General features: G+C 29.4%; 2 protein-coding genes across 3 annotated transcripts in view; one reads left to right on the top strand and one right to left on the bottom strand.

Annotated features, from left to right (window-relative positions):
* Nucleotides 1–13,341, top strand: part of LOC148229714 (oxysterol-binding protein-related protein 9) — a 41,469-nt gene that overhangs the window by 6,452 nt on the left and 21,676 nt on the right. Inside the window, exons 2-7 of one of the 2 annotated variants that reach the window (XM_088196615.1) lie at nucleotides 10,062–10,190; nucleotides 10,250–10,441; nucleotides 10,511–10,588; nucleotides 10,654–10,704; nucleotides 10,776–10,863; nucleotides 12,817–12,903. In XM_088196615.1, coding sequence (XP_088052741.1) covers nucleotides 10,062–10,190; nucleotides 10,250–10,441; nucleotides 10,511–10,588; nucleotides 10,654–10,704; nucleotides 10,776–10,863; nucleotides 12,817–12,903 — 625 coding nt within the window. The remainder of the gene's footprint in view (nucleotides 1–10,061; nucleotides 10,191–10,249; nucleotides 10,442–10,510; nucleotides 10,589–10,653; nucleotides 10,705–10,775; nucleotides 10,864–12,816; nucleotides 12,904–13,341) is intronic. The other variant, XM_088196616.1, reaches the window with a different exon arrangement.
* On the bottom strand, nucleotides 4,198–9,594 carry LOC148229715 (very long chain fatty acid elongase AAEL008004). Its single transcript, XM_088196621.1, has 5 exons — nucleotides 9,436–9,594; nucleotides 9,180–9,370; nucleotides 6,504–6,747; nucleotides 6,295–6,437; nucleotides 4,198–4,449 (listed from the first exon to the last, which is right to left on the bottom strand). Exons 1-5 carry the CDS (start codon nucleotides 9,482–9,484, stop codon nucleotides 4,285–4,287), a joined length of 792 nt encoding a protein of 263 aa, XP_088052747.1. The 5' UTR covers nucleotides 9,485–9,594; the 3' UTR covers nucleotides 4,198–4,284.

Genomic DNA, 13,341 nt, shown 5'->3' with positions numbered 1-13,341 from the left:
ATTCGACTTTTACAAGCCATTCGTTATAACTACTTAAATACATTTTAAAATTATGTTTTAAGAATATATTGTTGACAAATAATGATAATTATGTCTCTTTACGGAATCCATGTATTTCTGTAATTGAAATAATTGCTCTTATTCTGTAATTCGTTTAAAGTTCATAGTGAAAGAAAAACAGGACAAATGTATTGATGTATATTGTATAAGCATATATTTGGTACATTGTAGTCATAATAATTGGACCAATATTAATAAGAATAATTTTCTTATAAATATATATTGTGTCTAAGGCAAAATTTAGACTGTATGAGAATGCATCATACTCGAGTTTTTCGTTTCGCATAGCTTGGATCGTCTTGCTGTACAAGTGTCCACATTTTTACCCTTTATTCTGAAGTCGTACTAGTACTGAGACAAACGGTGTCAACTCATGGTCGCCGTTTATGCACAAGGAACAGCTGTGTTGTTTCATCGCGAATTAGTCGCTTTTCAGCCATGACACTGCGGTGTGTCGCGTCCTGAATCTGGACCATGACTTACGTCAAGAAATTCTGGAAGAGGGTGAGCTCTTAGAGTTTTTTTCTTAGCACATGAAAATTAATAATATATTTTGTACGGAAGCTAGTCGAAGCGTGCGTTTTTTCGCACGTCACTTTATCGTACGTGTATATTGCCATTATCGATTGTGTGCTTGTGAAAATACAGTTTTTGTTAACGTGCCGTGTCGTGTGTGGTTAAAATGACACATCTACAAAGTGATCGTGATTATACGTAATATAAGCGGATCAAAAGTTGGTAATAATGTTTTAAATTTTTTAAACCCAAAAAGTAGTATATGCAATTTTATTATCTGATTACGAAATATTTTTATTATTAGTGTTTTTGCGAAAAAATATTTATTGTTTACCTTTCAATACTGTTCATATAGCATAAAAGTTCACGTATGTTGTTAAGGAAATATCATGATTTTGTAGTTGATTTCTTGAATTTTTGGGTATTGTATAAAAATGTTTTTTGTACGTATTTTATGCTATTGATTGTAATAATTTATAATTACTATATTAAAATGTTTTTACAATAATCTCTCATAGATTACAACAGTGTCTTGAATTGGTATAGAAAGAAATCATAATTGTTTATGCGTTTTTATATAGAATACTAAAAGGTTAGTTCGTTTCATATTATACATATGCTAGTTATATCATATAAGTAAAAGTATACTCACGTGTTTGAGAAACTCCTTGAAAATAAACTTTTTCTATATAAAGCTTTCAAAACTATAGTTTTATGTTTGTATATACAATATGTGCATTGTGGTGTATATATTTATGTTAATGCAATGAAGTATGCCTTTGTATTTCCAACGATCACATCTGTATTTGTACTAGAATACTAGTTATGGTTAATATAGTTCGTGCATATTTCGATTTAGTATTTAAGATTACGATCGCGTAAATTGAATTTTAGCGTTCATTGAGCACAAACGTCGGATAGTGTATTTGTTCTCGGTGCTTTGTCTTTCAATAATATACTTTGGCATGATACGAATTATGTACATACAACATGATGCTATCAATATATAACATATAAGAAGCAAGCGTTGGTTACATTGAACCTTCTGCTGCTATTCGCTTCAACGCACAGTGGTACAGATTTGCATCTATGGGCATACATAGTTTAATGAAAATGTTAACTTAAGAATGTAATAGCTGGAAAAGTGTTTAAAATTTTAAAACAAAATAGTGATAAATATAGCACAAGTAACTGAATGTAAACATCTGGTGACGCGAGCACTACAATTGGCCCATTGGTATTTTTCACATTGTGTAATTATTTTAATTTAATTCGCCACACCTGTGCTTGGATTTAAAAGTAGGTTGTTCACCTCTGATTATGTAATATTAGAAAAATACACCATTTTGATACTACTGAGTGCTTTCAACATTTCACATTTCCAAAATATCGAGTAATTAAGAAAAGCGTTCCAAGAATTTGGCAACTCCATCACCATTTTGTTCGCGCACCTGTCAGAAAAGTTGTACATTTTTGGACCTGTCAAAAAATTCTGCCTGTTTGAACGTGATTTATAAAACAACCAAATACTCATAAAATATCTTACTATTATTTAATTTAAAAGTATTGTATATTTAATACTACAGAAAAAACAGAAACGCAACGGTCACGACAAAGAAAAAACGCATACGGGCTGAATCTATTATTTTTTTTCATTGAATACCTTGACGTTTATTGCAAACACGTGTGATTAAAACTAAACTTATTCATTGAGGTAAAATGATAAAAAAATCGTCAATTTCTCGCTATCCGGTAGTTTGTTTATAAAATCAAAGACGGAATAGCGTAGTCCGTAGCATCTCAGACTAATAACTGAGGTTGGGGGCTCGAATCCTGGCAGTGGACTCGAAATTTTATTTAGAAAAAAATGCGTTTGTATTAAAAAAAAAACCGGCCCCAGCTGCAGTGACTTCTATTGGTTATAAATTGGATTACACATAATAATTTATAATTATTAATATAGATGTCACCGATTCCCAATCTTTCAGTCCGTAGGTATTTATTATATCTGACAGATTTACTCCGTTTTAACGCATTGGGCTTACGCCTGTCAGGTTACAATGGAAGCTTAAATAATAAAAAAAATGTGGCAACACTGATTCGCGAAGTTTATCTAATTTTATATTTTTTTTTTTTTTTACTTTTCTCCAGGGATAGCATTATATTTTCTTCAATTATTTTTTAAATATGACCCCTTAAGTCTTATAAAATGCTCTAAAAACTGTTGACGTTCATAGACATTTTAAAACAGATTATATTTTCGCTAGAAGAAATATATATATGTATATCTACTGGTGAAAATATATTTGGACATTACTAGTGAAAATATAACTTTACCAAAAAATACACATTCACTGTAACATGTATACATCGCAAGTATGTAAATGTATTTACATATTTTTTACCACATATGAGAAAGTTAAAATCATAATTTTACTGGCACCTGCCAGATAAATTATATTTTCACTGGTAAAAATATTTATCTATTGGTAATAATGAATTCCAATATGTTTTTACTGAAATAACATATTTAAAAAAAAAATTCGGGATAGACTTGCGATTGTTTTTTTAGATTTTCTTTTAGGGATAACCTGTGAATTTATGGTTTAGATTCAGGGAATCAGTCATTTCAACTTTTTTTTAATATTTTTATTTGAATTAAATGCATAGTATTTAATTAAATGACATGCATTTTTCAGGTTTTGATAACCTAAGAATGACCGAACCAAAGCTATAAAAAAGTAATATAAATTGAAACTGATTTTTTTTTGTTTTGAAATGCTAAATAATTTTGGATCACATACGTCTTACAATCTCACTGAACACGGCTCATGTGTCGATCGCGCGGCTACAATATTTTTATGGACACGGGAGCTGTGTTTTTATTTTAAATAAAATTATAAAAAAGTCGGAGTCCTGGCTGAAAATATTGAAAAAATCGAGAAGCGTGATTTTTACAAATCAGCAAAAAAAATATTTTTTTATAAATTTCAGTTTATGAAGATTTATATTTTATATCATATTATCGTGCTTATGCGAAACTTACTTCATTATCTGGTCAATGCAATCATTAGTCTCCTACTTCAATCTTTTCAACATCTTAAATTGGAACTCTTCGTGCCAATTTACATAATGTAGACGAAGCGAAATATATATAAGTAAAAGCTATTACGGGAGCGTTCAAAATTTGATTAAAAATAAATGTATCCGACTCGTGATTTTCCACTATTAAAAATAAGGAGAAGAAAAAATCATTACAAATAATATTGTGCATTTTGAAAATATCCAAAACTTATTTTTTGCAATAGATGGATCGATTGTTTTAACCGAACCACTGTGCATTGCGCGCGTTAACGATTTAGTTGTCATTTATGCGATAATCGCGTATTTTCGATAACTATTAACGTAATATCTAGTGTTTTCATTGCTTATCGAAATATATTCGTATATATATTATACATCCATGTATCGAAAGCTAAGATAGTGCTTGTATTTTTGTTTGGCATACGCATATGCCCGCAGTGTCTGTAGAGTAGTGCAGTTGGCGTCACGCTATCTCTCTTTTCTCAATGTAGAATTCGGTGACCCGTAAATGTGCAAATAAATAAACATTAAGCCGAGAACGTTATATAAATATATTTTTATTGTTGTGTATGTGTGAAATTGCCTCATGGTGCTTTAATGTCAAACGCGCATCGCGTAACGCAGTCAATGGCTCTTGTTCTTCTTATTGTATGTGTTCTTGAAGAAGTCCCAGAAGAGATAGTAGACGAAGAGCAGGTTGGGCAGGTACACCCAGACCATGAACGAAGGTGCAGGGCAGGACGGGTGGAGCGCTTGCAGACTGTGCACCAGGAGAATAGTGAATTGGATCTGCAATTTTTTCAAATGGGTCAGTTTATAGCTCGCCGACAGTAGTTAACTATGCGAGTCAAGCTATCGCGCCTAGATAGTGAAATATCTGATCGAGTAGTTTAACTATAATAGTATACAGTATTTAACGAAGGTTGAACCACTCGGCATTATATAAATATATAATTATATAAACAACAGTCGCCGGTTGGACTTTTCGCATTTTTATTCGGACTTTATACGGTGCATATGTAATAGGCGTGTATTGAATATGTTGATGGCTAGGTTCGAATTTTTTAACGTAAACTATGTATTTTGCATTTGAAGATCTTGAACGCACCTTGAAAATACGAAATTTGATTTTTCATTCGATAATCTAACTTATTTTCTTAATTAAATATATTACTATTAATCACATATATTTTAATATAAAACATCTTATCAACTTAAATGTATAGATCCAATTCGTTAAACAATTATTAATTGATTTTTCAATCTTATTAATTTATATTGAAGGTTTTAAGAAATTTATTTCAGATTTAAAAATTAAAAATTAATAAAAATGGGTAAAATAACTAATACACAGGAAGCTATAATTGATTATAAATTGATGGTTTAATTTTAAACTTGAGATGTAAAATATTAACTATGCATATTTTTTGTATAAATGTATATACAAATTAACATATAATGTAACAAATTATTTATCGCTGATCAATAGTTCAATTATTGTAATTTAAATTAACAGCTCTATTTTTCTAGCATTTGATCTATTGACGATTTAGTAAAAAATGAACTTATTTTAAATCCTTATATATCGTAAATTACAAATGTTATAGAAAAAATAAAAATACTCAAAAAAGTTGAGATAAAGAACAGCATTTCTATGCTGAAATTTATGATAAATTAATAAAAATGCAAATATAAATAATTTATTTATATTTGGATAGCTTTATCAATAACAAGTTATCTGTGAACTCATCGATATTATTATTATTTCAATTAACAAATTTATTCCTACGATATTTTCCCATTAAATTAAGATGTATAAGTGGACCAAAAACTAACTTTTTGTATATTTGCCTAATGAGCGATTTATCAATGGTTTCAAAGAATATTTATTTTGAAGCAATGGTTCACAATATACTTTTTTTATTCATATTCATTGAGTTCATATTTATATCTATATAAAAAGCATTTTTATAGCAGTAAAAGCACTCACTGTTTTAGCTAGACAATATATATATATATATATATATATATATATATATATATATATATATATATATATATATATATATATATATATATATATATATATATTTTAATTTATTGAAATTAAATAGGAATAAATCCGTTAATTAAAATAATAGTTATATTACTGTTGTGTCCATTATAGCTGTAATTGATGTTTATTTTTTAATTGTTTTTAGACTATCTCGTCGATGTTTTATATTAAATTATAAACAATAAACACGCCTTACTTGATAAGCAATAAAAATAACAATATTAAATATTCTAATAGATAATTTTAACATAACATGATATATAGAAAAAAACATATTCATTTTCGAATTTACCAAGTTATTGCATAAATATTATAATTACCTTACAATGCAATGCATAATTGATAAATTAACAAAACCATTATTTAAAATAGTTTTTACTTGAATAATTTCAAACTACTAGGAATTGCATTGTCCACTAATTTCTCCGATATTGATTTCGTCTATATTTAAACTTTCGCGTTCACATTTAATACTTTATAAATGCGATAAAGTATTCGATTAGTTCAAAGTCTAAAGAACTCGCATGTCAAAATTCGCACATTTACACTTACTCCTACGTATGATGTTCAGTACTAACCATTTGAATGATGGTGATCCACATCTTCCACTTGTTTAGCTTGCTTTTTAAATTCGGCCCGGCAACTGACGAGATCAGATAGTACGTGTACATTATGACGTGCACTAAAGTGTTTATCATGGGGGTCAAACTGGCCATTCCACCTTTCGAAAAAAATAGTATCAAATATCATAGGATTTATAATTAGTGACACATTACGATCGAAATACCTGGAACGTATTTCACAGCCATCCAGAGGACGGTTATCGTTATCACGTGATGGTAGATATGCAAGAAAGACGCCTGTTTGTCTTTCTTCCTCAACACGAAAAACATTGTCTCGATCAGCTCGACGTACTTTAGCAGCAGGGTCATCCACATCCAGTATGCCATCCTCATGGACTCGGGATCCGTCGAGTATTTTGGTACCACGCATCCCAAGTGTATCGTAGTCAGCCATCCAGAAGTTAGCATCTAGAGGATTAGTAAGTGCATAAATAAATATAAAAAAAAATTGCCATAGGACACGCAGTCATAATTTTTATGATCTCTTAATACATACATAACGTATGTTTTAATTCTTCGATTATATGCTTCTGATCCACTGATAACCATTTATAAGAATTTATATTCGATGCATTTTTCTGTTCGATCAGATTGTGAAGTAGTTTTTTTTAAACGATTCTGCGACCGCAATGCGCATTTCATTGGATTCATTAGGGTGTAATGCGACACTTTTCATGCGTGCTCCTTGATCGTAATGCTCGTTCAGCACATTTTAGGCAGTCATAAAAAAGTTGCAAAAGGTATAACCCCAATACACAAAACTTTAATTGTTTCGACGGAAACGTGAGTTTTCATGAAAAGCGGGCTACAAGTTTTCCAAATTAGCAAATTTTAAATCGATCGATCACTCACTGGATTTTTTTCTATGACGTACAAGAAACGCACATGCAGAATAAATAATCTCGTTATCCCTCAGAATAACCCAAAACATCTATATGTACTATTTACAGTTTCCACTGTTTTATGTCTCATTTAAAATTCGCAAATGAAATTTTAGAAATTTCTTCGACAACGCAACTTGAATTTTTTTACAAATACACATGCTAATATTAGTCTGTTTTAACATAATTTAAAAAAGTCAGTTGCAGCAGCTCAATTGGCAAGATATTTTTTTATTATTTAAATACACGTGCAGCTTACGTAAATGTACAATGCACAAAAAAATACAGTAGACCCCCCAAATAACACGGTAAATTGGGGACGTGTAATTGGGGGACTAGAAAATACTCATACATTTGTTTGTAATACGTACGTACGAATCAGGCGCGTGTGGTGAGAAATCCTCCCTTTGGATTGCTCACATATAAAGTAAATGTATAAATTTACCGTGTTATTGGGGGGTCTACTTTACGTATAAACAAAATACATGTGTTTACAAACTGTGAGTACATAGATGAGAAAAAATTAATAATATCTGGCAGATAGTTGAAAAAATCAGATTGCTGTGCTTATTAAGGAGTTGTCAAATAATCTTTGTGTTGCATGCTGGAAATGCAAGAGCTGGTAATTAGGAGGCATACAAAAACGAAATTCTTCTAGAATCTCCGGATTGTAAATATTCCCTACAAGTACACTCGTGGACGCGACTCGAAAGAATCATATCCCAGCATAATTTGTACAAACTTTGTGGGAAATAAAAATGGATAATATTTATATTACCTCATGTATATGTATCTGAGAAATATTTTTTAAATTTTTTTGTTATATGTAAGTCTATTGCATAATAATGAACGTTGAAAAAGCTATATTCAGTTGGGCTCTGAAATTCCTCGAATCCAAGTGGATTACCACAATATAAACTAACTCTCTAGGTCAATAACTTTATTAAGTTGCTCAGAAAATTAGATCCACAAAAACATTTATGTAATTAAGGCAACGATCCTGATTTCGGTTAACCTTTTCGCTTCAATTCCCAATTTGCTTTGCCTTTACCCTGTTAATAAATAAATTAAAAGAACGGTTGATTAATGTGATAGGAATTTACAGATGAATGCTTCTCTCATGATAAATTTTCTGTCACTTAATCACATATTTTAACAAAAAATATCATCTATGAACAAGTGTTGAAGAATACAAAAAAACTGGGAACAAAAACCAAACTAAAGCTATTAGCAATATAAGATTAATACAGACTATTAAAGAATTAGGTATAAAATACAAAACCCAAGATTATGAAGATCACCTAAACATTATCGTTTAAATCATTAATCATTTTTATTCTTTGGTATAGAACTGCAGAATGTAGAGAGAATTTTAATGAAGATTTAGACAGCCATCCAAACACATTATAACGCTATAACACACCATACATGATGAATAGACTCCCACATCTTATCACAAATCAACTATTCTCACCCCCTCCCACTATTCCATCTAATACCTGATTCACTACGTAACTTTTAAAATATATATAAGGAATATAAACACATCTAAAACAGATACAGGCAGGCGACAACTTATACATTTTATGAGCACAGGATCAGTGTCATATGTCTAATTGAATATGACCTTGCACATTGTCACTATTTGAACCTATGCCCTCAAACTCCTTGATAATGGCCATTGCGACCAATGAACCTTATCGATGTTGCAGCAATAAAAATAATGCAAAAGACGCTTCACGGCTTTTGAAATAATATACTTTAGTACTGTGCTGCACAATTAAGCAAATATATTTTTTTACAGATTTAATTTGCTTAAACACAAATTTAATTCCTGATATGTTTTTTGGAAATTTGAATTATATTGAATCTACTAGTTTTTATAGTATTATTTTTTCACTGCATAAGCTACTATTTGACTGATCATTTCGTGTGTTAAGAAATGTATATTGTACTCACCCCTTTGAACAGTATAAAGTTGGATATCACTTGAAACACATTGTAAATGTTGATAACGGTTTTCAGATCATAAGCTGGCCTATTTTTCATATAATCTGGTAACCATTTCTTGATGAGGTACAGATACGACAACAATATAAATATACTAGGTATAGGCCCGCTCATCAACGGCCAGTTTTTAACTCGTATATCTGAAATTTAGGAAGTTGCATTCAATATTCTTAAATATAATGTATTATATATGTTTAAAACTCACCGGCTGCTTCGGTGAACATAAATTCATATGTCCTAAGGATGGAGTCCATCTTTGATGTGTTAAACTTCACTGTTTAATTGAAAATAGCAACTTTGCGTTGCTCCCAAAGACGACGAGCAAACCTCCGCCAAGTGTAAATGATTATTTGAAAATAACCACCGTGTCATAGTACTGCTTGCATTTGCATTGAATGGTTTGTCACTTTGATCTTGTTTTAGTAATTGACTTTTAAATTTGCATTTTAAACATAGTTTTTCGAAACCTATACATAATTGTGTGCAGTAAGTAAAATTCATTGACATACATGCAAAATTAACCAATAATTTTCAACAAAGCAACTTTTGTTTGGTGTCTACATGTCTGATTTTAATCTTTGTACCAAAATATGAATTAGACAAATAAAAGTCCATTATAAATAAATATATTCCCAATTTGGGCAATTTTACAGCTTGTGATATAAGATAATATGTGATGTTTTAAAATTGGTATTTTTTTTTTGTAGTATTTATATAATAATTTATTTACTAAAATGATTTTTAAATACATTGAAAGTTTATTTAATTATTTGAACACTAGAAAAGTTTTTCTTTTTGTGTCATTATAACAATTCCTTTTATTTATTTCAGTCAAAAGAGAAAATGATGAGAGGCGTCCGTCGTGGATGTGTACGACTCAGAGCAGCAGTTGTCGGAATCGACGATGAAGACGATTCAAACTTTACGATAACAGTCGACTACAAGACGTTTCATTTTCAGGTACATTTAAAATTGTTTTATGATCAACTATGTTTTTCATGACTAAATTATATTTTTAGGCACGAGATAGCGAAGAGCGAGAACAGTGGGTTAGAGCATTAGAAGAGACGATTCTGCGACATTGTCAAGATCGACGACTCATGATGGGTGGGTCTCGTAACGCTGGTTCCACCAGAGCCCGTCCTGTCGACTTCGAAAGGAAGGTTTCAGAAGCAGATGCATATCTGCAAATTATGATAGATCAAGTTAATGTGAGTTGAATGTCAATATTTTAGTATATTACTTTAATATATCAATTTTACATTCATGTATATTTTCAGAAATTGAAAGATAGAATATCAGAGATTGCAGATCCGGACGACAAAATGAAATGTCAGAGTATTCACGACCAAGCGAATGTAAGCTTTCTATAACATAAATGAATAATGTAGAAGGACTTTAATATAATATTTTATGCGTACAGGCGATGCTGGAAAACATCAAACATTCAATCGTCTTGCTTCAAATTGCCAAAGTAAATATGATGTGATACATATAACAATTACATATCAGTATTTTTTATTTAATCTATTAAAATTGTTGCAGAATACTGTAATACCTGTGAATGGTATATATCATGGTCCTGCCTCAGTTATTAATGCTAATCAAATGCAACCGTCTATGCCGATCGATGGTAACAATTTTTAATATTTTTTTATGTGATTGTGTAAATAACATTTACTTTAAGCTTAATAATCTTTTGGTGGTTGATGTTTGTAAGTAATTTTGTATTGTTAGAAATCTCAGTTTGTATCATATATAATCCTATAAATATCGTACCCGCTGATAAATAAACACATAAAAGTAGTATAAATTAACTGAAAGTTTTTTTATATTATCTGCTTAGGTGATTTTTATAATAATTGTAGATAATCTGTTTGTATAATTTGTACATATATAATACTTTATAATAATAATAGTAACTAAAAGTCCTGATAGTTACGCATGTTTATTTGTATATATGTTACAGTGAATGTGAAATTATATTTTCACTGATGGTAGATATACATACATATATTTCTATTAGCGAAAATGTAATTCAACTGTTAGGCACTAGCGAAATTATATGCTGTTATTAAATGTCTATGAAACTCAATTTGCTGTTCAAACCCAAACCTAACCTAAACGAATTAACAAAACTCAACTTGACCTAATGACAGTTCTAAAAGTATGCTTTTTGAACTTTCATTAGGTTAGTTAGTTTAGTTTGAGTTTGGGTTCGATTTAATTTATTTTAAATATTGTAGTCTCTTATCGCACAATGTGAGGTCACAATTCTGTGAGTCTCTGATCATGTGGAAATATGCGTTTGTGAATTAATACAGTTTTACTGATACTGAGCAGTGATTGTTTGATTCAATTTAACTGGCTGAGTTAATAAAATTATATTTTACTAGTGAACATTTTATTAATTTATTTTATTAATTTATTTAGCTATTAAGCTAAATAAATTAATAAAATAAAATAAATAAAATGTAACTTCACTGGTAATACACAATCACTGCAACATATACCTACATATGTGGTGTCATCGTCGTTTGATAGAATGCATTGCAATAAATAGGTGTGATTACTTAATCTGGGAAAACGAAGTGTATTTGAAACTACTACTACTATACATAAACTCATAAGGAGGCAACATAGTAAACATATTTCGAAAGCATTCATACATTTATGGATCTAATCTATCTTACTATCATTTCTGTATTGACTTAAATTGTATGAATTTCCAGAATTAAATTGTAGTCAGAGAATGAGATGAAATTTGTAGTGTCTTTTTAATATATTAGTTAAATAATTAATAGTACTGGTTATTTTCTGTATTTATAATATCGTAATGACTAGCTTACAAAAATATATATTTTGAATGGATGGGTTAATTTAAGGCAATCAATGTTTAATTAATATAATATAAAACAGATCCACGAGTCAAATAATAAATATTTTATTAGTGTTAATAAATAGTTTTGCTTGCAAATATAATACATACATATTTATGTATGTATGTATGTAAAAATAAAATAATGAAAATGTATTTTGATAGTAAATCTATACTATAATAAAATATTCTCAAGCAGAAAAAAAATAGATTTTCCATGGATAAATAATTTAGAAAACTAGGGGTTAATTTATACTACTAATACATATAGTTTTACCCTTTTTATTGCATTTTAATACTTCTTTAATACATTTTTTAAATATAAACTGAGATTTTAGCATATACAATTATTTATATATTTTGGTTAATGTAGTGTTCTAAAAGTTATAGCGGAAATTATGTGTTTGTTATCAAAATAGTTGATTGTATTAGCTTTTAACTATACACAATATTATTAGAATCTTATAATTAAATAAAATAGGATATTTCTATATATGTACATTATTAAGACTAGCTAAATTAATATTTTAATGTATAATATTTAAATTATACGTTGAAAATTCTGTTAAATATGTATTTTTTAGTTATTGAATTAAAATAAATATATTGTTGCAATATTGACAGTAAATTTAAACAGATTAGCTTAGCTGTGAGATGCTTTCTTTCATATAATACAAAAATAAACGTTTTATTTAATAATTTCAATAGTTGATGGCACTGTTGTTGTGGAGGGAATTGAAGAAGGTTCGGAATGCTTAGAGAGAAGACATCCTGTATTACAGCATACGTTGACTGGTAAATATTCTCAACTTAATCTTGAGTGATTAAATAGTTTAAATTTCATTGTAGCATATAAAATATTTTGATATTTTTACAGCAAATATCTCTAAGTGTTCCACGCAAATTGTAAATGGGTTTTCATGATATCATTATAATATTGACTTTAATTTTAACTAAGGCAACTAATTCTTCTGCTTTTATCACTTGTTTTCATTACGTGTACAAATACATATGTTTCATTGCAATTTCATTAGTTAAGATTTGTCGGATAAGGGTATGAGAACATTCTTCGACTACAATTACTTCCTTAATTGTCAGGTAAGAATTGTTGGCGAAAAACGTTCTGGACACTATTTATATAAATAATTATTTGCTTATTATAAACATGGCACGCTATGTCCCAATGCGTTACAATAGGATAAACACAATCAACGCCTACAAGTAAGTAGTGAG

The sequence above is a fragment of the Plectrocnemia conspersa genome, unplaced genomic scaffold, assembly GCF_051122295.1.
Source record: "Plectrocnemia conspersa isolate PC_06_02 unplaced genomic scaffold, ASM5112229v1 ptg000011l, whole genome shotgun sequence".
Taxonomy (NCBI): domain Eukaryota; kingdom Metazoa; phylum Arthropoda; class Insecta; order Trichoptera; family Polycentropodidae; genus Plectrocnemia; species Plectrocnemia conspersa.
Note: the sequence above shows the minus strand (reverse complement) of the source record. Positions and strands in the feature narration are given on the sequence as shown.